The sequence below is a fragment of the Mirounga angustirostris genome, unplaced genomic scaffold, assembly GCF_029215605.1.
Source record: "Mirounga angustirostris isolate CCGP_5_RB_7025 unplaced genomic scaffold, mMirAng1.0.hap1 SCAF_1, whole genome shotgun sequence".
NCBI lineage: Eukaryota > Metazoa > Chordata > Mammalia > Carnivora > Phocidae > Mirounga > Mirounga angustirostris.
Genome location: NW_026991709.1, coordinates 196,967,992 through 196,994,544, shown reverse-complemented (window position 1 = coordinate 196,994,544; position 26,553 = coordinate 196,967,992). Strand labels below are relative to the sequence as shown.

The window sequence follows — 26,553 nt, the reverse complement described above, 5'->3', positions numbered from 1 at the left end:
CATGTTTATTAGTTAACAGTGATCTAGTTAACAACAGATTCTGGTGGGGGAGGGCGTCGGCAGGCCACACTTTGAGGGACATTGCCATGAATTTTGTATTAGGAGCAACTGAGGCCCACAGAGTGAGCTGGCAACAGTCACGATTCGAACACAGGTCTCCCGTGTCCGGTTTCGAGTCCCCTGCTCCAAACCCTAAAACCCGGGAACAAAAGGGTCAAGAGCGGCCCCGGGGTCCAGTAGTCACCTGGCCCCAGCGCGACTCGGGCCGCTTCCTCGGCCAAGTCCTGGACACCGGATCCCACCCCTAAATTGCTACCCGCCCCCAACACTGGAATCCGTCCACGTGCTGCTTGGCCTGCCCTGAGGCTACGCTCGACCACGCCCCTGGATCTCGCACCCCAATTCCAAACCCGGAGCTGGCTGGCGACACGCCCCCGCTCGGACCGACAACACACCGCCCGCGGCCGGGTACCCAAAAGCCAGCTCCGCGTAGTCCTCGCGGGCTGGAGCCATGTCCCTTCCGTGACCTTCAGGAAGAATCGAGGGCCCTGGCCCCGAGGGAGCAACCTCCCACACATCCACGCACTCTCCCACCCGTGGGGCTGCGGGCGTAACCCGCGTGGCTTTCACAGCCTACCCAGCAGTCCGCTGGAACCCGGGAGCCCTAGGAACCCTGGAGCTGGGGGTTGCTGGATCCGCCCGAGCCCTTTCTCAGACGCGCAGACCCCGGAAGCAGGGCGTCCGAGGGAGGGCACCGCGGGCCATGCACATCCGGGAGCCGAGCCCCGGCAGTTCCTGCCGCCAGGAGGGCGGGCGGGATAACTCTTCAGGCAGGTATGCGCTAGAAATGGGAACCGGGACGGGGGCCCCTGGACTGCAGTACCCTCGAGACCCCCCCCCCCCACCTCGCGTTATGTAGATGAAGAAACAGGCTCGGGGAGAGGCGACCTCGCCTGGGTCATTAACGATGCCTTGCAGAGCTGACAGGGAAGCGGCATCCCTGACTTCGGGTCTCGGCTCTTCCTGGGGCAACGCTCAAGTGGACAGAGCCGCCTCTGGAGTCCGGAGGACCTGGGGTGTGTCCTGCCTGGGACAGTTCTAGCTAGGTGATCTTAGGCAAGTCGCTTTCCCTCTTGGAGCCTCCTTTCCCTCCCAGCTTGTTTTTGAAGATGTGACACGTAGCAGGTGCTCAGTACATGCTAGTTTGGACCTTGGTCCGTGCTAAGGGAAAGGGAGCCACTGATTTTAAACCTGGTAAACCTTGTTTGTGACATCTTAAATATAGAGTTAACAAAAATTGTCCATTTTTTTTTAACCTGGCAATTTATGCTGATGTTTAGGATTATGGGTCAAATGGGGGTGGGGACGGAGAGTTTTAGCATACGTATCAGTCACAATACAAGCAAAATGTCAAAAGCAAAGCCCCCCAAGCAAAGGCAGCCTCCTCTGTCTTGTAATATTAGTTAAGAGCATATAACACTGAGTCCCTTCTATGTGTTGAGCTGGCTCTCAGGCCCTTGGTATTCATTGTCTAATGTACTGCTTGCTATGGAGTTGGTGTTATTTCCCCCATTTCATGGAGGAGGACACTGGAACTTAGAAATGATGATTTTCCCAAGGTCACACACACTAGAGGGAACAGATCTGTTCAACCCTCAAGCCTGGGTCCGGACGCATCGCCAGGGACTGAGCTCTGGCTTCAGCCCACTTCAGCTAAAAATGTGAAGAAAACATAACTGGTCAAGACAAGAAGAATCAAATAGGTGGGTGAAGGTCTAATGGAGTTAAGGAGGTAGCAGAGCAAGAGCATGCCCTCTCTCAGGCAGCAGGTCAGAGGGGAGTGCGTCACATAAGGCTCAGCTGTTCTTCTGGTTCTCCTTCCTCTCCCAGGGTGGCAGTCACATCTGGGCCAAAGCCACCTTGAGGAGTCAGAGCCCGTGACCATCTCCACCTGGTTGGAGCCAGTGATGATCTTCAGCAGCTGATATCACAAGGAAGATTTAGGGACCTGGGAGCACTCAGGAGAGTCTTTCCCGGAGACATGGAGCTTGGGGGCCGAATGCTCTGGGCCCTCCTGTCTGGCCCCGGGAGGAGGGGAGGCACCAGGGGCTGGGCCTTCAGCTCATGGCAACCCCATCTGCCTCTGGCTGGGTCATTGAATGCCACAGAACTGGTCAGCCACTGGACTGCAGTCTTTGAGAAGAGGGGCATCCCTGAGGCCCAGGCATCCAGTGAGTACATCGTGGCTCATGTCCTTGGAGCCAAAACAGTTAAGTGCAGAGTTGTCAAGAGGGCAGAAGAGGGGGGAGGGAGGACCCTGGGGAAGAACATCTGGGCTTTTCTGCCCCACTGAGAGTGCTGAGAGTGATGGGAATTTTCTGAAGGATTGTCTTAGGTAGATACTTATTCATTCATCTAAGGAACTATTACAGTGTGTGTCAGACAGTAGGGGTCCAGGGATGACCAAGGTGGCCAGTGTTGGGCCCAAGGCATTGTCCACATAAACCTGGGTTAGGCCCCTAGACTGGGGAGCCAGCTGCTCACATTCTCTGTGGGGCAGTTTCAGAGCCTGAGACCAGTACTTTGGACCCAGCCCCTGACCTCTTGGCAGCTACAATGCATCCAGGAGCTGAGTAGCCGCCGATTGCAAAGGTGAGCACCCATGGGCCAGACCTTAGGGCTCTGTGTGGGGAACAGGTGTCTGTTTTCCCCCAGCCTGACTAATTCATGGTCAGGAAGGAGGAAAGTATCCAACGACTGGGGAGGTGTTGATATGAGGTATTGATGAGAGGGGGATCACGCAAGTAGAAAGGAAGAAGGGAGGGAGGGAAGGCCTTGGCTTGGCGCAGAGTCCTGGGGCACAGGAGGCATAACCCTACCTGACATTTTTGGTATCCCACAAGTGGTATCTCTCAACCCAGTCATGGTCCTGTTGGTCCAGGCTCTGGCACTGATCGCCCAGCTGCCCCCTCTGCAGGATGCCTGTGCAGTACATCCTTGGCGAGTGGGACTTTCAAGGACTCAGTCTGAAGATGGCCCCCCCAGTGTTCATCCCTCGCCCGGAAACAGAGGTAGGTGTGCAACTAGGACAGGGCTGGAAACAGAGGTAGGTGTGCAACTAGGACAGGGCCGGATGGAGTTAAGGGTGGTGTATAGGGCACCTGTCTTGCCCCGGACTTCCTCCAGGGGGTGCTGGGACCCCATGATTATGGTTCTCAGAGGCCTTGCTCTTCCCTACTGGTGTCTTCTGGTTGGCGGGGTAGGTGGGGCCAAGAGTGCAGGGGTCTCCTGCTGGCCTCCTTGACTGTCCTCACATCTCAGGCCACTGCCCCAGTATGCAGGCCTGGCCTACCCAATCCATGGGGGGAAAATGCCCTCCTCCTCCTCAGGAGGCATGGGTGAAGTGGATAGGGTTCCACCTGGACACCCTGAGGCCTGGTGCAGCTATGTGACCTCAGGTAAGTCACTGTCCTTTCTGGGCCCAGATGATAAGAGGGTTGGGCCTTCAGACTAGGGAGGCTGTGGAAGGAATCTGTGACTTGGCGGTCCTCTTAGATCTACTGTCTGGTCAGGTAATCCCCTCCTGTCCCTCAAATTACTAGTACTAGGGATTGTGTGGCCCCAGCATGCTGTCCCTAGGTGAGGCACCCTTATTCTGGGAGAGATGCTTTCTGTGGCCCTTCTTGGGCTTCCCCTTGACCTTGTAAGGAGTGACAGAGAGCAGAGCAGGTGAATGGAGCTGTGTGTGGGCTGATGGGCGAGCTAGAGGGCACCAGGTTCTGAGAAGGGGTGTTTCTCGAAAGGTACCCAGGCATACAACCATTCCTGGGAAAGATCAGCCTTCATTCACCTGCCCAAAAAGGGACCCAGAGCCCCTCCTCACTTTCCTAGCCTCTCTCCCCTAGCCGAGAAACCCTCTGACCCCATGCACTTCCACATCATGTGGTTGAGAAGCCAGGTCCTTGCCTTACAGCCCAGTGTTGGGAGGGACACTAGGGAATCTGAGAACTTCCTGAAGTCACAGGGCTGCCAAGGGGAGGAGAATGGGGGCAGTGTTTGGACTTCCTGACTCTGGGTCAGGGCCCCAAACCTCCCTTGGGGCTACCCCATCTGGGATTGGACGAGCTGGGATGGGGTGCAGAGATCCAGAGCAGGATGTGGCCTGCCACCTGTAGCCTCTTGGGAGGCTACTCTGTGTCTTCCCCAAGCCTGTGACCTCTGGCTGGGAGGTCACTCACTGTCTCCTGAGGCTGTCAAGGGTCAGGGCATGGGAGGGAAGCAACCATGATGACCTTTGAATCCCCTCAGAGCTGACTCGGCACCAGCCATGCGCTCCAGGGTTCTGAATGTCGGATGTGGACTTCCGGCTCCCATGTGGGGCCTCCCCCGCCATTCCTGTGTGGGTCTGGGCCAGGAGAGCAGCTCTGCTGCAAGGGGGAGGGGGAGGGAAGACAGAGGGGGAGGCTGTGGTTGGGAGGCCAGGTCCTCACCTCACTGTACAGACATTTCTGAGAACTTGCCAGGTTTGCCCCAATGTGAAGCCACACTGGGGGATGCTTTACCAAGAACTTGAGAGGACGTGGCCTGTGGCAGGGAGTAGGGAGAATGGGGGCAGGGAAGAGATCATGGTGCCTGTGTTCTTTCCATCCACTGAAGGGCAGTTTCTGATGACGGGGGCAGAAGTCAGAAATGTGAAGCTGTAGGTGGCATGTGGCCTGATGAGTTGGGCTTTCCCTGTGGGTGGGAAGGTGGCTCAATCCTCAGCCTGGCAGTGTGTACAGTGGGAAACCCAAGGCTGGGAGTGTGAACCATTCCTATCCAGCCTGGCGAGGTGAGGCTCTGTGGGGTGTAGGAGGCTCAATGCCTTGTCTGTGATTGGCTTGAGGGAGGCAATGCCACCCTCCTCGGGCTGCCCACCCAGAGCATCCTAATGGAGGGTGCTCACAGCACTCAGGTCCTGCTGAGGCCTGGGCCGACCTTTTGAGGGGGTATAGGGTCCTGCTGAGACAGCGGCTCCAGCAGAGCCAAAAGCTCCCTGTTCCCCACATTCCCTCCTATCCCCATCCCATCATGGTTTTGGATTCTTCCCTTATTCATCTGGAGGAGGTGCCCTGGGTCTGTGACCACTTGGCTTTCAGCCTTCCCTAAAGAGCCACCAGTTTCAGACTGATGGAGGCTGGAGGCTCTTCACTTGGTGAAGAGGAGAGTTTTTGGACTTTTGTGGGTGGTCTCTACCCTTAGACCCCAGGTGGTCCCATAGCCAGGATGATCCTCTGGAGTGTAACAGAGGGTACTGGTGGCTGTGGGGGCCCAGTCTCTCAGCTTCACATGCTGCCCGGGGTGGCTGTTCATATATGTGGTGTGTGTCTCTCAGGTCAAGGGTGTCTTTGTGAGGAGGCTGGCCAAGAGGTCATTCTCCAACCAGAGTAGGTCTGTCTGGCCAGGAAACCAGGAGATGCTCACAGCCCTGACAAGTCTCAGCTCTCCTACCAGCTGCTCATACGTGGCCTCAGCACTGAGACCACAGTCTCCACCACAGCCCTAGGCTGCTTGTGCTATGTCAGTCCCAACACTGAGGGCCCAGATTGCTGCAAGCACCCTTAAAGTCTCCATTAGTGCCTGGTACAGGGCTGGTGGGAACAGGTGGGGGGGATAGAAAGGGTTGGACCCACTGGCCAAGTTCTACTGCCTTGGACTTGCTACCCTGGGGACAGGTGAGCTCTCTGCTCTGGGGATTGGGGGGCCTGGAAGGATGAAATGCCTTTTGGGACTCAGCACTGAGGAGCTTAAGTGAAAAATGGGTCTGAGCGATCTGGAGCCACTGAGCCTGACTGTTGACGTTGGAGATTTGGGGGGACCTGGTGGGGGGTCTGAGACTCAGGGTGGCTTCCCACAAGAGCTTGCCAAGCCCTTGGGAAGTAGCCAAGAGGCCCCCTGAGGGTCAGACCTTGCCTCTGGGACACACTGTGATGGGTTGGATCCCCGGTCTTCCCATCATGGAGCCTTCAGTCTGGTGGGAGAGGCAAACCGCATCCTAGACTTGAGACTCAATGGTGAGGAAAGCCATGAGAGAGAGCCTGGCAGGGAGTGAGGAAGCCTTTCTGGAGGAGGTGGACCTCTTTATAGATGAGGGAAGCACCCACTTGCTGATCCCTCTGCCCATTCCCTGAGCCAGCCCTGCCTGGGATCCTGGAGTCCCAAGTAGAGCGACCTCTCCTAAGGGCTGCCTTTGAGAACGAAGCACACTGCCCTTCCCCGGCTCCACGCCTGGCTACTTGGGCCCTCACTCCACTGCTCATTAGAAACAGTTGGCTTCTGGGTGGCAGCAGCCCTCCACCCTCACCTCTACCCTCTGTTGGCTTCCATGCACAGTCTCTGCAGGTGGCAGATGGTGGACAAGACTTGAAAGCCTGTTGTTTCCAAAGTGACACTGTCTAGAAGTGTCCCCCGGCCCCCAAGACAGGGGTGGTGCAGTCAGGCATCTCCTGTCACATCATGCCCACTTACCCTGTGCCCTGTGTATACCATAGTCCCTTTGGATATGGGGCTCAGGCAGGACTGTCTTCTCCCTACTGTGCCCCACCCCCATGAAGGGAATTCCATGTCCTTTTGGCCTGGAAACCTTCCTGGGAGTGTCCTAAGTTCAGCTCTATGAAGAAGCTGGGGACACTCTGGCTCCTGATAATTAGCAATCGTGAGCTGTAAGTTGGGCTCCAGGAGGGGACTTGGCTTCCTCAATGGCTGGTTGTGAGGATACAACAGATTAATGGAGGGAAAGCTCTGGAAGCAGGGCCAGTCACAGAGGAAGTGGCCAGGGACCATCAGGTATGGTTCTTAGCATTGCTATGAGCACAAGATGGGAGGCTGTCTGTAAAGGGCCTCGCTGGGGTTTATTGAACACTTACCATATACTGGGAATGGGATCTATGTTTCATGAGTGTGGTTCTGTTTAATCCCCCTGCCACCCAATGAGGTTGGTTATCCTCAGTTGCTCAGTTTTACAGATGGGGAATCTGAGGCATGGAGAGGCAGAGTGACCTGCCCACGGCCTGACATGAATATCAGTCTGGCTTTAGCCACCCCCGCTACCTTCACACAGGGCCTAACCGTGCTTGGGCTTCTGTACCAAGACCCCCAGGGGGGCCAGGTTGGCACTGACTCTGATTCGGACCCCTCTGCCTCACAGGAGCTGGTTGAATGGGTGCTGGAGGAGGTAGCCCAGAGTCCCTGTACAGTGGGAGCCCAAGGTGGCCCCCTCATTCTGGAGGTGGGCTGCGGATCGGGAGCCATTGCCCTCAGCCTGCTGAGTCAGCTTCCCCAGGTGAGCCCCCTCTGCATCCCTGTGCCCCACCCTGAGTAGACTGGGACTGCCACTCACTGTCCCTCCCACTGATCCTCCCCCACCCATCTCTGCTAGAAGCACTTGATGGGAGATGGCCAGATGTGGGAGGACAGGGCTGCCCCCAGCCCATCATGGTCACAGCCCCCATCCCCTTTTGTCTGGCCAGACCCTGGCTACAAAGAAGGGACAGCTGTTGGGTATTTCCCTCCTCTCTGGTACGGGGATGGAGGGGAGCTCTGGTCTCCAGGCCTGGCTTCTCTGGGCACCCTGCCTCCTATGTACCCTTTGTTTGTTCTTGGGGCAGAGCCGAGTCATTGCCGTGGATAAAGGAGAAGCTGCCATCTGCCTGACCCAGGAGAATGCTCAAAGGTAGGTGGACAGGGGTAAAAAGGGCCAGGATTGGGGAAGTCCAGCTTTGGGGCCTCTTCTCAATCCCTATTTAGATGTCTTACTCACTGATGTCTGCTTTCCACTCCTAAGAAAGGGGAGGTGGGGTGGAGCGGCCTGGCATAGACCCCACAGGGTTATGAAGGACGGTGGGCACCAGAGATCTGTCAGTCCAAGAAGGGTTTATTCTCATAGTCCTGGTAGCCATGGGTAGGAGTCTTCCCGGTGCTCACTTCACTTCCCATCTCTCCAGGCTTCGGTTGCTGGACAGAATTCGGATCGTCCCCCTCGATGTGACCTTAGGTATCTTCCCTACTGGTCTTCCCTGGGGGGCTGGATCCTGGGCACTGGTGCTGCTCGGTGGATGGGCACTCTGCAGAAATGGAAGGAGGGCTTCCCCACCATTCATTTATACATGCCCGTGCACACATGCACACACACACACGTACACATACGGGGGATCTCAGACCAATCCCTGCTGAGGACAGGCAAGTCCCTGTTGCCTTGTGGGCTGACCTGACCCATGCAGGGACCGGCCACAGGGTCTTTCTTACTTTCTGAACCCCCCCATAACTAATGAGTTTTTAACTAGGGCTTGCTTGTTGTTGAGAGATAAGCAGAAGCTCAAGAGAAAGCTTTTAGGACCAAAATACTTTAATACTGCCCACCCTGCCCCTGTGTCTGGCCCAGGCACGGTACATACAGCTCAGCCACACCTTTGCAGAGTGTCCTTGGGTTCTGGCTCTGGTTCTGGCTGCATTACGTATCCACAGGATCTTTGAGCCTCATAAGTGCCATCCCTAGAGTGCGGTACACCTGGTGTAGGACATGGCATCTGGATGGAACCAGGAAACAGAGTTGCCAGGAATTGACTGAAACCAGGCATGTCCTCCGTACACTCAGTCCATATTGGCTAGGAGGCAGTGCATGGCTGGGCCAGTGGGGCTGCAGAGGACAGAGGCTCTTGCTTTGCCCAAGCAATCAGAGAGGGCTTCCTGAAGGTGGCACTTGAGCTGAGTTTTGCTTATTGAGGAGGTTTTTGACAGGAAGAAGAGAGGGCAAGGATATTCTAGGGGAAGAGCTGCCATGTCAGAGTATACACGCTCCTGACCAGTCTGCTGGCTGGGGACCCTGGGCACTAATCTGCAAGCCTGGGTTATCAGGTCCAGAGATAGGCCCAGGGTGTGGCTTGGGGAGAGGGACTACCCAAGGGACCTGGTGGCAGGTAGAGCTACCACCCATTCTCTGCGTTGTGTTCCCTTTGACTGTAGAGGGGAGCTGGGCGCACCTCCTGCCCTGGGGCCCCATGGACCTGGTCGTCAGCAACCCTCCCTACATCTTCCACCAAGACATGGAGCAGCTGGCCCCTGAGATCCTCAGGTGCAGGGTGTGGTGGGAGGGAGGCCGGGCCTGAGAGGGCCTAGTAGGATGTGTCTGCCCTGGGGGACTACACCATTGGGAGGTACAGGGAGGGAGAAGGGACTGAAAGGGGCAGCGATGTTGAAAGAAAGGCTCATTCTGGAGCCCACAGACCTACTTGGTTCAGCTTCTGCCTTCCCACTGAAGACCACTGGATAATCACAGAACCTCTCTGAGCCTGACCTTTGAAAGGGTAGTGGTAGACCTTTGCAGGGCCACGGGGAGGACCTAGCAATGACTCATGTATCAGATGTGGTATAGAATTACATAGAAGGTGCTCAGATGGGTACATCATTTTACAGAAGATTGAGGCCCGGAGAGGAAAGATGCCTGGTCCAAGGTCATGTGGGGGCTTAACAGGAAAGCGGGGACTAAGACCCTACTCCAGGCTTTGCACTGAACCATCCTGTTCTCAAACGATCTGAGAACCAGGGGTAGCCCAGAAGTCCTTGGACAAGGCAGCGGTAATGTGGGTCAGGGTGCTGGCTCCCCTTTTCCAGGTTTTCAGGAGTGGTTTGGGCCAGCTACAGGCTTCCCCAGACCAAGCATAGGAGCAGCCTTATTGTGGGGAGACCCTCATGCCCTGCTATATCCATCAGTGGGATTCACTGAGCAGCCCAGCACTGCCTGGTGGGGTGCTACCTGTAGGAGGTAAGAGAATCAGAGCTGCCATTTGGGGGCCCTCTATTCTGAGTCCTCAGATTTTCTGAGGCTGAGAGTGTAAGTTCCACAGGGTCCCTTTGTGGAGGGCTCTGCTCCGCTCTTCCACACTTTTCAGAGGCTCTAACCTTCCTCTGTTTCCCCTTCAGCTATGAAGACCCACTAGCCCTGGATGGTGGGGAGGAGGGCATGGACATCATTACCCACATCTTGGCCCTGGCACCTTGGCTCCTGAAGGACTCTGGGTATGGATAGGGCAGGTCTCCTGGGTCTGTCCCAGTGTGTACTGGGCCTGCCCTAACAGTCATTCTTACCCCACCCCTCCCAGCCCAGGCAACGCAGAAGTACAGGTCCCAGCCCTGCCTGGTTGAGCTGACCCATTTCTCCCCCATGTAGGAGCATTTTCTTAGAAGTGGACCCAAGACACCCAGAGCTTGTTGGCAGCTGGCTTCAGAGCCGGCCTAACCTGTTCCTTGATCTCGTGGCTGTGCGCAGGGACTTCTGTGGGAGGTGAGCTCTACCCACCCCTACCCCCACCACCACACCGGTCTTTCTACCCAGGCTATCCACAGCTCTGGCTGTAGGACTGTAGGGAGAGTGTACCGTTCCCACTCTCTGCGCATCCCCTGGGACCCAGGCAGTGAGTAATTGGCCTCTTGTCCCTGTCTCCTTAGGCCCCGGTTCCTGCATATCCGGAAGTCTGGGCGACAGCGTGGCTGCCCCGCAGATGCCTGGCCAGGGCCCCAGCCTGCCAGAGTGCCTGGCTGATAGTTCTGCCTGGAGAGCTACTTGGAGGGAGGTGATGGTACCTTCCAGAACCCAGATGCTTATGACATTTCCCATGATTCTGTGATTCTACATTTTTTTATGTTCTAGGAGACTTGGGGGTAGAAGCAAGGGTGGGGATGTCTTTCCTGGGGTGGCACAGAACAAGGGCATCCATAGTTTGACCCAGAGCTGAGCAGACCCAGGTTCCTGGTCTGGTTCCATCCCATCAGAGTTGCCAAGGGCAGGTTGCTCAATGTCTCTGTGGGTGGAATTGCCTTGGGGATGTTGGGAGATAGGGCCAATAAAGTGTCGAGAGACCAACAAGTAGTGATCTAATGTGATCACTGTGATTTGTGGGTCGCCTGACCCCTTGTCCCCAGGCAGTGCTGGGGGTAGGAGCTTCCTCCTACCCCAGCAGGGCTGGCCATCAGTCTCCTACCTAGTGGGGGTGTGGGAGCATGGTGTGGAAAAAGGCACATGGGTGTCCCTCCTGGGCCTTGGATGCCAGGGGCCTTGGCACTGAGCAGCTCACTCCTGGGGGTTAACTTAGCCCTCCACTGCCCTGGGTGTGCTCTCACACACTTCCCTGACTGGGCCTAGGCTCTGAGCACAGGAATGTCATCTGAGCTTCAGCTCAGAGATGGCTGCCTGCTTGCTGGAGGGGAGTGGGCTGAGGGCCTGCACTGTTCTGGTATTACACATCCACATTTATTTAATGGAAGGTTTGTGTCAGTGAGGAGTGAGCAGGGTTTATGTTTACTTTTTATTATCGTAGCTTTTGGTTAAAACATTCCTTCCAAATTGACCTTGGAGTTTCAGATCACTCCTCTGTCCCTGGTTGGGGCTGGGGAGAGCGAGAAGCCCAGAAGAGCGGGCATCTGGTTGTGACCTCCACCCCTGCTCTGGTCTGTGCAGATGTGTGGCCTCCCGGAGCCTAGAAGCCCAGCCCTCCTGCCCATAGCGGCAGGAAACCTCCAAGTTGGCAGGTGCTGATGTGACCCTGCATCAGGTTGGGTTCTGAGGAACATGGCAGACCGAGCTGGCTTACCCCACTGGCACTTTCTTTTTCTTGTTTTTTTGTTTTGTTTGTTTTTTGCCTTCTTAAAAAATTATTATTATATAATGTATTATTTATTTCAGGGGTACAGGTCTGTGATTCATCAGTCTTACATAATTCACAGCGCTCACCATAGCACATACCCTCCCCAATGTCCATCACCCAGCCACCTCATCCCTCCCACCCCCCACCCCTCCAGCAACCCTGTTTGTTTCCCAAGATTAAGAGTCTCTTATGGTTTGTCTTCCTCTCTGGTTTTGTCTTGTTTCATTCTCCCCTCCCTTCCTCTATGATCCTCTGTCTTGTTTCTCAAATTCCTCATATCACCCACTGGCACTTTGAAGGGCCTGATCTGGTGGTGCGGTGGCCAGAGGCAGTGTGGTCTAGTGGGCGGCATCCTCAGCTGGGGCCAGGCTGCTGGTTTCCAGGGCTGTGTCTCCACCGGGACCTCAGGCAGCTCCTTTCTCTCCTGGTTCCAAGGGCAGCGCAAGGTAGCAGCCTCCTTTGACTCTTAGTCAGCCAGGTGGCGTGGGTAGCTGGCACCTGAATGCTCACTCTCCCAGCAGGCACTCCCCAAGAGAAGGTGGGGCCTCACATCCCGTGGTGGGAGCTAGCCAAGTGGAGATGGGAAGTAAGGTCCCTGCCTTTGGGAGTCTACACTGCTGGGGTCATACCTGGTGTGACTGACCACCCCCCGCCACACGCACTGTGGCTGGGGGTCACGTGTGCCTTAGCAGGGGCCACACGGTGGCTCCCGGGGCTCCAGTATCCTGCCCCTTGCCCAGCCCCAGCTGCGTGGCCTCCTTTGAGGAGGAGCAAGGACTCCCTGTCATGGCTACCTGGAAGGAACCTGGGCGGGTGTTGTAGGGCAGAGCCAGAGTGAGGCTCCTGGCTTTTGGAGGCCCTGGTGCTCTCAGACCTCTGCCTGCGTAGGGCCTTACCGATACTGCCCTTCTCCTCCTGCCCATGCCCTTTGGCTCTTGCTGTCTTCGGCAGCATCTCAGGGCAATTGCCCTGAGCCAGCAGTCTGTTGCCCTTTGTCCCACAGTCTGGGCCACACCTCAGCCAGTGCTGGCTTCCCTGATGGTCTCACCCTCCTGGCCTCAGACCCATCACTGAGGAAATGTCTTGGCAAACATGTAGATATGGCACCTTACGGTAACATGAGGAGAGTAACAGTGTAGGGACAGCTGAGGTCACTGAAGCGGGAGCCACTTTTGGGGACAGCCCTTCCCAGAAAACCGTGAGGCCCCTCCTGTCCCTCCTCACAGGGCTTGAATGCTCTGAGGTCCAGGCCACAATAGCCAATGGCTCTCCCTGGGGAAAGCCAGGCTCACCTGCCCTGTCTTCCCACCTTCCTGGGGCCAGAGCAAGAGATGAATTACCCCCTCTAGCATGTGTCACGGAGCTGATGGTAGAGTCCAGGCTCGTCAGGCCCCTGAGGTCTTGAGGGATGTGCCTATTGCCCACCCAGCCTCCTTCAGCCAAGCCCTAAGCATGGGCAGGGGCCGTAGGAGTCCTTGACTGATGTACTCTGAAAGCAACTCCATCCCCTCTGCTGACAGTTGAGGAAGCTGAGGCTTTACCTCACAGTTGGATGCTTGTCCTAGCTGCCCATGGGTTTCTCTGTGGGGGCCCATCTAGCTGCTCTATTGAAATGTGCCTCCCAAACCCTTTTCTACCACCTGCCTGTAGCTGGACCCTGGGCCATTTTACTGCTGCCAATCCATGCCCTAAACCCTTGGCTGTCTCCTCATGACATGAGTGTGCTCACTGTATCCTACAGAGTCCAGGTCTGAAGAGATGGGGGAAGATGGCTATGGGAAAGGCCTTGCAGACCCTTTCGAAGCCCCGTCAGTGCTCTGAGTAAGCTTCCCTCAGAACAGCGGGTTCCACTGCTCAACAGGCTTTGAGAACTGATTTAACCTTTTCAGGCCAGCATGTCCTTCCCTGTCCACTTCTGGATTCTTCAGTCCGCTGCCCTGGACTGCAGCCTCCCTGCAGAACTCTCCATTCCCTAAACACAACTCCTTCCCTTCACCCAGCAGTGCCTTTCGTCAGGAGTGCCTTGCCCACCCCCGCCAGTCCAAACGGTCCCCTCCTTCAGGCTGCAACCCAGAAGCTGCCTCCTCCAGAACGCCTGCCCTGACCTCTCTATTCTCACCGCCAGCCCCTAGCCAACACCAGTGACAGTCTGCCCCATGTACTTGGAAACCTCCCTCATCTCTCCGGGGCCCCACGGTCAGTGATATCCACTAATAAACCAGCAACGTATGTGTTTTCTAGAATGAAGCTGGGACTTCCTGTGTGGCTCACGTCTGACCTGACAGCAGCTTTTGCATACTCTGGCCAGTAGGGAGAAGAAGCCATGAGGGCCCGGCCGAGCTAGGCAGCTGTCCCAGTTGAGCCATGGCTGCTAATGGGCTCAAGTGCACCTGATCTGTGCGCAGCGGCTGCGCCAGGAGTACAGGCTGTCCTTGGCGGCAGCAGGGGCAGGCGCCAGGTTTCCTGGAGCTCTGGGCTCCAGCCAGCCCCCAGCCAGAGTCTTGGCCAGAAGAACGGCCTGATCCCTTGTCACTAATAGAGGCCTGATCCTCAGTCCTGGATCGGCCCTCTGGACGGAGCTGGGGACTGTCAAAGCAACCCTACCCCTCCTGTGGCAGATCGAAACATGGCCCCAAAGATGCCTGTGTCCTAAATCCCCCAACCCTGTGAATGTGTTGCCTTACACGGCAAAAGGAACTTCGTGGGATCTTGAGATGGAAAGATTAGCCTGGATTATTCAAATGGGCTCAGTTGTAATCAACAAGTGTCCTCAGAAGAGGCGGGGCCGGACTGTCAGTGAGAGGAGATGCGAGGGAAGCAGACGTCACGGGCAGCCGGGGGGAAAGGGCCGCGAGCCAAGGAATGCAGACAGCCGCCAGACACTGGCAAGGGCAAAGAAATGGATTCTCCCCTAGAGCCTCAAGAAAGAACAGAATCCTGCCAGTACCTTGGTTTTCACCTAGTAAAGCTAATTTTGGATTTCTGACCTCCAGAACTGTAAGATGATAAGTTTGTGTTTGAAGCTGCCGGATTTGTGGTAACGTGTTATAGCAGCAACAGGAAACTACTACAGATGGTAGTACCTGAAGGGAAGCGCTGCCCTAACAGATACCTGCAAATGGAAGTAGCTTTGGCAATGGCCATGGGCTGGAGGGAGTTTGAGGTGCATGATAGATTGCCTTGAATACCTCTGCTCGGAGAGCTGGGGTGGCTGCAGTGCCCAGGTGGGGGGTGGGGAACCCTGCTCCATCTGGAGACCTAGGCTGCCCAGGCCCCCCCATCCACAGGTCTCACATACGGTAGAGAGCTGGCCCTTGCAGCGAAAAGACTAGAAGAGTGCTCAGAGTGGGCTCGGGAGAGGCTAACCTGGCACCAGGGGCAGCTAGGGAATGGGACTGTGATCAAGGGAGGGGAAGCAAGGCTGGTTTCCACAGTCCATCGATGGTGGCCTTCAGAGAGGATCGCAGAGACTGGATCTGAGCCTGGTCTTGGCCCCCGTGGAGTCACATGGCTGGCCCAGCACATCTTGAGTATGTGAACTCCCTGGGTTGCAGATACCATATCTGTGAAATGGGTACAGCAGTCCCTGACCTCAAGCTGATGGACCTGACCGCTCCATGTAAGCTGTGGAGGGTTCGGCTTCTTCCAGCCACCAGCCAGTGCTCAGCTCCTGCTACAGGCCCGGACTGGGCTCAGATAGAGTTAAGTCGTTCCCGGGATTTTCAGCCTGTGGTTCCCAAAGCTGAAGTGACCAACGAGAGTCCTTGACCCTGTCCCTGTCCAGGCTAGGACCAAGATTCCACTACAGATGAAGGGGACTCAGGGGCTCTGGAGGCACCATCCCACCTGGCCAAGGCCTGGGGCTCCTGAAGCCACAGTCCTAACTCAGGAGCTGCAGGGAGAGCTGCTGGGAGGCCAGACATGGGCTGGTGTGCCTCATGGCAGGTCTGAGAATGTGGATTCTCCTGATATGCTTTGGACGAAGCCCAGAGGGGCCTGATCGTAATAGATGGGGTGGATTGTAGCAAGACTCATGTCTACTCCCTGATCCTCCCTCCTTCTAAACAGAAGGAAGGTTACTCAGGGTCGCATAGCACTTGCCTCCTGACTCCTGGTGCAGTGCTCTCGGCCTCCATTGCTGCCAAGGGCCTGTGGTCATTTACTTGGATGGTGTGACTCTTTCATATGGCTCTTCAGGTAGCTCCTAAGGTCGCTCCTCATGGTAGCTCAGCCATTGCTGAGCGGCTGGATGGAGGAGGGGGTGGCCAGGACCACAATGGGGCCCGTGACTCTGACTGGAGCCTGGGGTGCCTGGAGCCACCATAAACTGGGGAGTGGGGGAGTTCAGATAGTCAGCTTAAGAGAGTGTGGGATGCCATCAGGACATCTCAGAGGCAGTGTCGGGCAATGGACAGGTGTTGGGAGATCCAGATGCGACCAGTGGGGGCAGAGGTCAGAGGCAGCCCTTTAAGTGGAATTGGGAAGACCACTCTCCCATGCCTGAACACGGCCAGCAACAGTAACCAGGCATCTCCACGTGCCAGCTTGGACCAGGTGCTGCACACCCTGGTATAAATCCTGTCTGCACATCAGGAATGGCGTCCTTGGCCGCTAGACAGGTAAAGAGACTAAGGCTTAAGTGGCCCAATGTCACACAACCAGGACGTGGCCATGGTGGGGTTTGAACCTAGTCCTCTGATGTCCCAGCTGGGGGCCTGGGGTGGGGGTGGGTGGGGGGAGGTGGTGAGCAGGCCCTGGGGGCTGACTACAGCCCAGGGCATCAATTCCCAGAGAGGCTTCAATACCTGCGGGTGGGGGAGCGGCAGGGCTCACCGGAGCTTCCAGGCAAAGGGGAAAGTGGCGAATCATCCAGAAGCACCAGGTGTAGAGCAAGCTGCCTTCCCTCCCAGGTGCACAGCTTTCTGCTAAGCAGGAGAGGAACCAGGCGAAGGGCCCTGCATGCAGGGCAGGGGAGGGCAGTGAGAGCAGCTGCTACTGAAAGGAGACCGATGTCCTCTGGCCGTGGGGTGGGACTGACAGACCTCGGACTCTGCTTCTTGGCTGACAGGCAGGTGAGGAAAGTGAGTCCCATCTCAGCATGAGGCGGATGAAGCCTGCTGTGGCAGGCAAGGCGTTTTAGGTCCCCGGGCCTGGGGGGTTCTGGAAAGAGGCGCCAGGTGGATGTGCCTACCACCCTTCTTGAAGGCGTTCCACAGCTCAAGAACTGACTACACATCCCTCTCTCTGCCTGCACAGAAGTCCACCTTCTCTTCCTCGTTCTGCCCAGCCACTTAGAGCCACGGGGCTTGTTCTTTCAAACCAAGTTCAGGTGGAACTCAAAAATGTATTTTTACAAAGATAAAAAGTAGTATCTTAAACATAAATTTATTATTATTATTATTAAAAGATTTATTTATTTATTTGACAGAGAGCACACAAGCAGGGGGAGCAGCAGAGGGAGAGGGAGAAGCAGACTCCCCGCTGAGCGGGGAGCCCGATGCAGGGCTCGATCCCAGGACCCTGGGATTATGACCTGAGCCGAAGGCAGACACTTAACCAACTGAGCCACCCAGGCGCCCCAAACATAAATTTATTTTTAAAGTTCACATTCTCAACATCTTCTTAGCATTAAGTCCATCAAGAAGAGCAGTGGGGGTGCCTGGGTGGCTCAGTCGATCCTGGGCTCGAGTCCCGCGTCGGGCTCCCTGCTCGGTGGGAGGCCTGCTTCTCCCTCTCCCTCTGCCTGCCACTCCCCTGCTCGCGCGCTCTCTCTCTCTCTCAAATAAATCTTAAAAAAAAAACAAAACCAAAAAACCCAGCAGGGAACACACGTTTGAACTGGGGGCTGGGATAGAAACCACCATCTTATGTCAGCCTCAGAGATCAGTTTCTCTCCGTGTTTGATTTCAGTAACACAGGACCATGTGACCCCCGACTGTCACAGATAAGTGGTTACAAGTGGTGGCAGTGTTTCTGAAGGCCACCTTGCAGTCTCGTTCATTCACAGGGACAGCAGGAGAAGTCTTATTTCAAGCTCAGCACAAACCCAGTTCTCTGGACACATGTGTCATAATTTGGTGTTATGTCCATTTGAGTCTGTGTGTGGTTTTTTATTTTATTTTTTAAAAAGATTTTATTTGTATTTGTCAGAGAGAGCGAGCACAGGCAGGGGGAGTGGCAGGCAGAGGGAGAAGCAGGCTCCAGCTGAGCAGGGAGCCCGATGTGGGACTTGATCATGACCTGAGCTGAAGGCAGACGCTTAACGGATTGAGCCACCCGGGGGTCCCTGTGTGTGTTTTTTTAAATTGGGCTCTTTATAATAACTAAAAATATGAAAAGAACAGAGAGGGAAAGCAAGAGGAAGGAAAGGAAAGGAGGAAGGGAAGAGAAGGAAAGGAGGAAGGGGAAGGGATGGGGGAGGGAACTCATGGGGCTCCTTTGGGTTCTTGGTGACGGCAGCCTCCACCTCTGCCTCTCCCGGGAAGCCCGCCCTGGCTGGTCTATCCCTACACATCCTAGAGATTCCCAGAGCCTCCTTTCGCCTAGCATCTCTCTCAGCAAGTGAATCTGGGCCACATGCTCCTGAAAAGTCTCAGGAATCCACAATCCCCTCTTGGCTCCTGTGTGGACCTTCCAGGTACTCAGTCCCTGGTTCTGGGGCCGGGAAGAAGGCTCCAAGCAGGGGACAGGGACTAGGGGCTTCCCTGGGTCCTATGGTGGTGTCTCCAGGGGTGAGAGGACTGGGGAACCCAGTGCCCCTGAAATCCTGAGGTTTCTGTAGTTCCGGGTACCTTCATTTCTGGGAACATGCTATGCTTTGGAAAGAGAGAAATGAGAAGCAAAACCCTAGGGCCCAGCACCACCCCCCTTCCTGCCTTCCTTCCGCTGAGTCACAGCCAAGAGCCCAATACCTCAGCCTCCTCTTGGGGCCACTTGGGTGGGGTGGAATTCAGGGTCATGTGAGGATGCAGCATCTGGGACAAGTCCTCTTTTCCCGCCAACATCCTCTCTGAGGTTACTGAGGGCTGAGGCTACCTCCCAAGCTTGGGGAAGGGGTGACTGAGGTCCTTATCTGTCCTCACTCCCCTCCCATTGCCAGGCCCATTGTTCACCTGTAAGCACTGAGCACCAACTGTAAACCAAGCCAGGGGGTGGGGTGGTTTAGCTGGGGCCTATCATTGAGGAACTCGTGAACTTGGACAGGGACTCTGGACAGGCCTCCAGTGCGTGGCTGGGTCCTTAGGTTTTCTCTGGTCAGCAATGGGGAACCATGGGAGCCCTTAGGCTTTGGGGGAACCAGGCCACCTTATACACACACATTGTAGAGACCTGTACACCCTTACACAGGGACCCACATGCACGTGCATGTGCATAGGTACGGGACTTGAGCACTTGGGTCCATGTCCATGATCACAGGTGTCCGTGCAGGGCCTCCCATGGTTGGGGGAGTTCTAGGCTCTGGGACCCAGGTCAGGACCTCGTGTGCGTGTGTGTGGGGGGTGACACCCTGTCTTGGAGGTCCAACCACTGTCTCTGAGTCATGGGAGCCCATGGGAGCTTGAGTTCTGTGCCCCCATTTCATTGGAAAGAAAGCTGAAGTCCAGAGAAGGTCCATGCCTCAGCCAGGATCACATAGCAAGTTAGGGGAGATCTGGGAGGGGAGGGAGCCAGACCCGGGTGCCTTGCCTACATCCCTAACCTCTTTGACCTGGCACTTGGGGCTTGACACCCCCTGACAACCACACTGCATTAAACTGGGAGATGAGATCGGTGATTCTCCCAGCAAACTCACCTGAGGACCAATCCCAGGGTATTCCCGCTTTATGGACCATTGCCAGGGGTTTCCTAGACACCACATCTCTGGTTGGGCTGTCCTAGATTCTTAGAATGCTCTCTCTGCCTCTCCCTCTCCCTCTCTAGTCCCTGAATGAAACCCAGACTTCCATATTCCAGTTAAATGCTTCCTCCACCTTCTCTGGCCCCATGGAAGGTTCCCCTGTCTCTGGATTCCCCTGAGTGTCTCTCCCCTTACTTCCACCTTCTGTTCACCCACCTACTAAACATAAAATTGATGTCTAGAGGCCTAGGCTGGCAGTGGAGAGTGCTTGAGGCAGGGACAGTGGGAGCCACACCCAGGCCAGCCCAGCCCTTCAGACTTTGCCTGTGGTGGAGATGGGCCTGGAGCTAGGACAGGAAACTGCATCACCTGCCCCCAGCTCTGCTCCTTCTCTGAAGGCCCAGCAAGGCCCTGTGTGACCTCTGAGGGAGGAGAAGACTGCCGGCTGACAGAGCAGGCCTGGGGCACTGCACTCGAGGCAAGATGGGCCCCTCTGAGTTTGCCATTCCGGGTTGTGTTTATTCCTCTGCGTCCGGAGCGCCCCTCCGAGGTGCGCCAGGCCTGTGCCTGTGTTTGGCCAGATGAAGGGTGGGGGCTGACGACGTGTACAGAGCCCTCAGGTATGGTGGGTGCTGTTCTTCCGTTAAATGGCCCCGGACCAAGTTCTCTGCTCCTTTGCAGAGCTCTTCCCTTCCACTTGGTCTCGGGAAGGGGGCAGAGGGGCTGCCTTTGCCCCACGAGGCTGCAGGCCCCATCGCCACCTGGCCATGTCCTCGCTCCTCCTCACCCCTAAGAGCTAAGAACTCTGTCCAGGGCGACAGCGGGTGGCTTTGCTGGGTCTCCGGGAACGGACCCAGCTGGCCCAGCCTCTGGAACGGCCGACTTGCATCCAGCCTCTCGTGCAGAGGGTCCAGCGCAGGGGAGGACATCAGGATCTTGCCTGTGCACCTGGCTTGGGGCCCTGGAAAAAGTTCGGTGGGTTCTGGGGGGTAGAGGGGGTAAAACTCACAGTCAAGAGGAAGGTGGTTTTCAGTTTCTCACGCCTCATTTCCTCCCCTGGCTCTTGGAGGCCCATGCCCCTCATGAAAAGTTAGCTTTGCTGCTTATCTATTATACAGTGTTCGTTGTTATTTATTATACAGGGGGATGGCCTAACTGGTTCTTGCTGATGCATGGGAAAGTTAATTTCTGTATATTCTGTATATTCTGTAGATTTCTTATAACTGGCCACTTCTTGGTTTCTCTTAGATCTGTTGTTTGTTGCTTCTCTTGGATTTTTTTTAAGTTAAATTTTAGTTAAATATACAATGCGATATTGGTTTCTGGAGTAGAATTCAGTGATTCATCACTTACATACTACAACCCCCAGTGCTCATCACAAGTGCCCTCCTTAATGCCCGTCACCCATCTAGCTCATCCCCCGCCCACTTCCCCCCAGCAACCTTCAGTTTGTTCTCTGTCGTTAAGAGTTTCTTACAGTTTGTTTCCCTCTCTCCCTCTTTTCTTTTCCTCCTTCCCATATGTTCATCTGTTTTCTTTCTTAAATTCCACATGAGTGAGATCATAGGGTAGCGTCTCTTCGATTTTCTACATTGATGTTTTACTACTGAAAATAATGACATATTTGCCTTTTCCTTTCTAATATTTATAGCTCTTATTTATTTTCCTTGTCTTTTGGCTTGGCTAACATCTTCAATATAATACTGAAACATAGTGATGGCTAGAGCACTTGTGTCTTGTTTCCCACACAGGGATTGATGCCTCTGGTGCCTCCCTATCAAGTGTACTTGTTTGGATTTTGGAGAGAGAGAGACAGTCTTTCTCTAGTTAAGGATGGCTCCATCTACTCCTGGCTGACTCCGCTTTGCTCGTTTATTTTATCTTATTAATTTTTTAAAAAGATTTTATTTACTTATTTAACAGAGAGAGACACAGCGAGAGAGAGAGAACACAAGCAGGGGGAATGGGAGAGAGAGAAGCAGACTCCCTGCTGAGCAGGGAGCCCGATGCGGGGCTCGATCCCAGGACCCTGAGATCATGACCTGAGCCAAAGGCAGATGCTTAACCGACTGAGCCACCCAGGCGCCCCTGCTCATTTATTTTAGAAGCTTCTTTATTTGCATCATTTGTGTAACAAACCTTCAGTGAATGTTTGCTGTCAGGCCTACCCTTGGTACCAGAGGATGAAGGAAAAATTGACACAGACGCTGTCCATAGGGAGCTCACGGCCTAGTGGAGGACAGAGGCAAGTAAACAGGCCCTTGTCCTTGGGCCACATGGCCTGCACTCGACGGCAGTCTGCTCAGCACCATGCGGGGCACTGGGGATGGCCAGTATTCAGATAAGGCCCTGCTCCCTTGGAGCCCCTGGTGGAGTCAGATCCTCTCCCACTGAAGTTCCCACCCAGTAGCTGCCGTGCTCAGCCTGAGGCCTTCTCTGATGCACAGGGCAGCTTGGTCAGTGGCTGAAAGCCCATCCCCTGGAGCAGCCCTAAGCCAGGGAAGGTGGGCATTGGCTACCCACCCCCGCTTCCCCCACTCCTTGCTGGGGCAACAGTGAGGTGTGTTCTACTCCATCTCTCAGCTGAGGACTGTGCCTCAGTGGCCCACGGAGGGAACCCACTCATTAACACACCTGGCTAATAAGTATGCTTTCCTTCCTGCCTCCCCTCCCCTCTCCTCTACATCAGGAACCGGGAAGGTTCTGAGATTTTGCCCAACTCGCAGGCTAACAAGTTAGCCCCTTATATTCCCAAGGCTGCTGGCAGAAGGCACTAGACTCATGGTTCAGAAATAAGGATCAGTTTGTTACAGTAACAGCAGGATCAGCATTTTGTTGCACCACTTCCCTGAACCCCAGTTCCCGCAGGGTGACCCAGGAAGCGCCAGATGGTGCGTGCACATGCAGTGGGTTTGCATTACAGGAGAGGAGCCCTGGGGTCAGGGGCCTGAATGTTTTATAATAGGCTGCCAGCAAACTTGCCAACCTTGGACTCAGGGGGAGCTACAGTCTTTGCTGTGCTGGACAAGAAAGAAATCTGCCTTTTTCCCTAGAGGGAGATACTGTCTCTGTTTTCTAAGGCTGTTTGGTATAATCATCACCCTTGAAAGGATTGTTTGGACAGGGAGTCATCTCCTCCAAAGGCAAGGATACAGAAATGGGAGAGAACCATGGAGAATTGTCTCCCAACACCCTACTGGTGAGTCTTTTTTAAGTAGGCTCCATGCCCAGTGTGGGGTCCAATGCAGGGCTTAAACTCACGACCCTGAGATCAAGACCTGAGCTGAGACCCAGTCGGACGCTGAACCAACTGAGCCACCCAGGCACCCCCCTACTGGTGATTCTTGGCATCACCTCTCAAATAAGCTACTTGTATTTGGATCCTTGTCTTAGGGCCTATTGCTGGGGGAAACTCTTCCCCAGCCCCCTACCTCTGGCAGGGAGATGACCCTAAAAGGACATTAATGGATTTCTGATGTGACTCTCCTTTCCCCAGACTGACCTGCCCTGCAAATAATTCAGGGGAGCACATGAAGGAAGAAGAGGTTGCCTCACCCAGAATCAATACTGTCGTGACCCTGAGGGAGGTGCTCTAAAGGGCTCTTAGGGTTTCTTTTTTCATGTTTAAATATTTAACATTTAGGGTGGTTGCCTCTGTGACATAGACATTGGACTTTTCTTTTTTTCCAAAGCATTCCAATACCACGTATTGGGTATTGTGCCTGGTCTCTTAGCGCTCTTTGCTCATCTGCCTGGGGCCTGTCGTTTAGATCGTATCACAAACACACAAACGATCAATTCACAATAAATGGACTAAGAACACATGGGCATCACCAACCCTGGGGATTTGACACTCAGCACTGACACAGTGTGAGACAGACCCAAACACCAAACATCCACTCATGGTGACACCATTTGGGCCCCGGGGAAGCGCAGGAAGGTTGTGACCCTGCCTCAGAGTTCACAGAGGATGTGAATGTGAATTGGGAAGGTTTACTTCTATAAAAATAGTTAATAGTGAATAAAAGTTTCAAAAAGTTAAATAAAGTTTTAGTTTTAAATCTTTTTAATTTAAATGTTGACATTAGTTCATTGTAACTTGTAATGTATATTTTGCCTTTTAATTTTACTAATTTTGATTATTGTTAAAATAGCTTTGTGGAGTATATTTTAAATACATGTCAGTTTTTATTTATTTATTTATTTAGAGAGGGGCTGCGGGGAGGGGCAGAGGGAGAGAGAGAGAATCTTAACGGGGAGCCTGATGCAAGGCTCAGTCTCACAACCCTGAGATCATGACCTGAGCTGAAATCAAGAGTCAGATGCCTAACCGACTGAGCCACCCAGGTGCCCCAATACTTTTCAATTTTTAAATATATTTAATTTAATTTATATTTTTGTGCTCTTTGAATATATTTCACTTTAAATCATTACTGCCAATAGGACAGTAATTATATGAAAAATCTTGATTATAATAACATAGCCAATAGTTTTACTGGAATAAAACAAGAACAGTGAATGTTACAGAACAAATATATAATACTTTATGAACTCGGTATGTCTTTATTTTCTTACTCATCTCATACCCCTGAACGCCTTGGACATGAGCAATAATCATGAAACTCAATCATCTTTGATATCTGACTTTCTGATATATATATATATTTTAAAGATTTTATTTATTTATTCATGAGAGACAGACAGAGAGAGAGAGGCAGAGGGAGAAGCAGGCTCCCAAGGAGCAGGGAGCCCGATGGGGGACTCGATCCCAGGACCCTGGGATCACGACCTGAGCCAAAGGCAGACGCTTAACCATCTGAGCCACCCAGGCGCCCTGACTTTCTGATATTTTTATGTGACTTCCAGACATAGAAAAACTACAGATTTATAGATTTTGTATTGTTATGAAAGTTTCTTTACTGAATAGGAGGATAGAACATATTTTATTAGCAGTCCATAGCTTGATTTATGATGTAATATTTAGATTCTGGGGGCACCTGAGTGGCTCAGTCGGTTAAGCGTCTGCCTTCGGCTCAGGTCATGATCCCAGGGTCCTGGGATCGAGCCCTGCATCGGGCTCCCGGCTCTCCCTCTCCTTTTGCCGCTCTCCCTGCTCAGGCTCTCTCTCTCTGTATCTCTCTGTCTCAAATGAATAAATAAAATCTTAAAAAAATATTTAGAGGGCGCCTGGGTGCCTCGGTCGTTAAGCATCTGCCTTTGGCTCAGGTCATGATCCCAGGGTCCTGGGATAGAGCCCCGCATTGGGCTCTCTCCTCAGCGGGAAGCCTGCTTCTCCCTCTCCCACTCCCCCTGCTTGTGATCCCTCTCTCTCTCTGTCTCTCTGTCAAAATAAATAAATAAAATCTTAAAAAAAATATATGTAGATTCTGTAATGTGGGACTCCATGTGTCCTTTTGCCCAGAGCACTACAGGCATCAGGCCTGAGCTCTGGTGGGAAAAGCAGACGTGTCTATGGGTACTTCTTTTTTTTTTTTTTTTTAAGATTTTATTTGCCACAGAGAGACAGCAAGAGAGGGAATATAAGCAGGGGGAGTGGGAGAGGGAGAAGCAGGCTTCCCACGGAGCAGGGAGCCCGACGCGGGGCTTGATCCCAGGACCCCGGGATCATGACCCGAGCCGAAGGCAGATGCTTAACGACTGAGCCACCCAGGTGCCCCTCTATGGGTACTTCTTGATGCAATGAGGGCCAGCGAAAGTGCGCTGCTGGGGCTCATGTCTCCGTGGGCTCCCGTTAAGGGGGAGCGGAGGGGTGGGGTGGGACAAGGGAGGAAACCCCAAGGAGAAAGGAAATCACCAGATCTACACATTTACTCCTTACCATGATAAAGATGAGTGATAACATCGCCCCCACTTTACAGAGGGCGGCTCAGAGAGGGTTCGTGACTCGCTCAAGTCACGCAGGTTGCCTGGCTCTGAAACCACCTAGAGCAGGTGTATCCCCCTGCACCCGTATCCCTCTGCAAACCCAGTAGGTGCCAGCCAGCAGCCCTTCTCACTCAGGATGGGTGGGCTCCACGTCCAGGTCTCCCATGGCAGCTTCTTCCCAGCCAGCTTGACCTGGGTGCAGGTGCCAGGGCCTCCGGCTGGTGGAGCACGCAGCCTTCCCCCCACAGCAGCCTTCCCCCCACCGCCAGCTGCGTCAGGTAGCCTGAGAACCGGCACTCCCAAGCGCAAGCACAGTGATGAACTGGGTCCCTAGGCTGCCCCGCCATCCTCCTGCAGGGGTCAAAGGACCTCTCTGTCACAGCCCTGCCTCACAGCCCCACCCGTGCACTGAACCTCAGGACTTCTCAATTCCACGACTGGCCCTGGAGGATGGGTTGGGGGCCCCCTTCTCTGTGATGCGTTGGGGGTGGGTGGTAGCAGGCTTGGGGCTGTGCTCGGTGAGAGGCAAAGAGTGACTTGAGGGCATGAGGGGAGAGGCAAGTCCCTGCCCCTGTCCAGCCTTGGCTAGGGAGGGTTCTTCTTTCTTCTGGAGGCAAACATGTCTTGAGTGGTCAGAAGGCTGCCCCAAGGCCACACAGCCAGGGAGGGAGGCCCTTACTTGCCCACTGTGCCGATCCTGACCTGCCCTCAGTCCCCCCTCAGCCAGACTTCCAGGCTTCTGCTCTGACGGTGCCGATCCTGGGACCCCGTATTGGGAACACTGAGCCACACCCGCAAAGTGTAGCTGGGCCCCAACCCTGTCCCAGAGCCGGGTCATAGTCCCCAGGGCCTTCCTGGGGGCCCTGTAGCATCTCCTCTCCATTACCCAGGCAGGGAAACTGAGGCTCCAACAGGCTGGATGTGGGCTGAAGGCTGCACAACTGGGCACTGGGCTGGGACGACTCTGCGTGGCCTGACGCTAAAAGCTGAGGCCTGTTCCCCAACAGTGGGACAGGGATCTGAGGGAAAGGCCTATACAAATGACAGGAGTGCTGGCCAGAGGCTGTCTGTCCCTCAGGAAGGGGAACTCTGCGAACCAGGCCTGGCCCCGCTGACCCCACCTTGCTCTCCCTCCTACTCTCCTTAGCCCTT

The 26,553-nt window shown here is 54.6% G+C and overlaps 1 protein-coding gene across 8 annotated transcripts; it reads left to right on the top strand.

Moving 5' to 3' along the window:
• Positions 1-470: 470 nt before the first annotated feature.
• HEMK1 (HemK methyltransferase family member 1) lies at positions 471-25,032 on the top strand. 8 transcript variants are annotated; one of them, XM_064595576.1, is made up of 13 exons: positions 471-834; positions 1,620-1,763; positions 1,891-2,269; positions 2,561-2,652; positions 2,978-3,071; positions 7,187-7,321; positions 7,647-7,711; positions 7,983-8,032; positions 9,001-9,109; positions 9,958-10,053; positions 10,205-10,318; positions 10,483-10,607; positions 13,920-25,032. In XM_064595576.1, exons 3-12 carry the CDS (start codon positions 2,042-2,044, stop codon positions 10,574-10,576), a joined length of 1,077 nt encoding a protein of 358 aa, XP_064451646.1. In that variant the 5' UTR covers positions 471-834; positions 1,620-1,763; positions 1,891-2,041; the 3' UTR covers positions 10,577-10,607; positions 13,920-25,032. The 8 variants fall into 8 exon arrangements, with proteins under 8 accessions (XP_064451646.1, XP_045718234.1, XP_045718235.1 ...); XM_045862278.3 differs by lacking the exon at positions 13,920-25,032 and adding an exon at positions 11,492-13,913; XM_045862279.3 differs by lacking the exon at positions 13,920-25,032 and having other exon boundaries at positions 1,891-2,231; positions 10,483-13,913.
• The last annotated feature ends 1,521 nt before the right edge of the window (positions 25,033-26,553 follow it).

Excerpts from the sequence above, each read along its gene's own strand:
- HEMK1 (XM_064595576.1), top strand. The coding sequence starts at position 2,042 with ATGGAGCTTGGGGGCCGAATGCTCTGGGCCCTCCTGTCTGGCCCCGGG. Across the intron at positions 3,072-7,186 it reads TCCCTCGCCCGGAAACAGAG|GAGCTGGTTGAATGGGTGCT; the intron begins GTAGGTGTGCAA and ends TCTGCCTCACAG. Across the intron at positions 10,054-10,204 it reads TGGCTCCTGAAGGACTCTGG|GAGCATTTTCTTAGAAGTGG; the intron begins GTATGGATAGGG and ends TCCCCCATGTAG.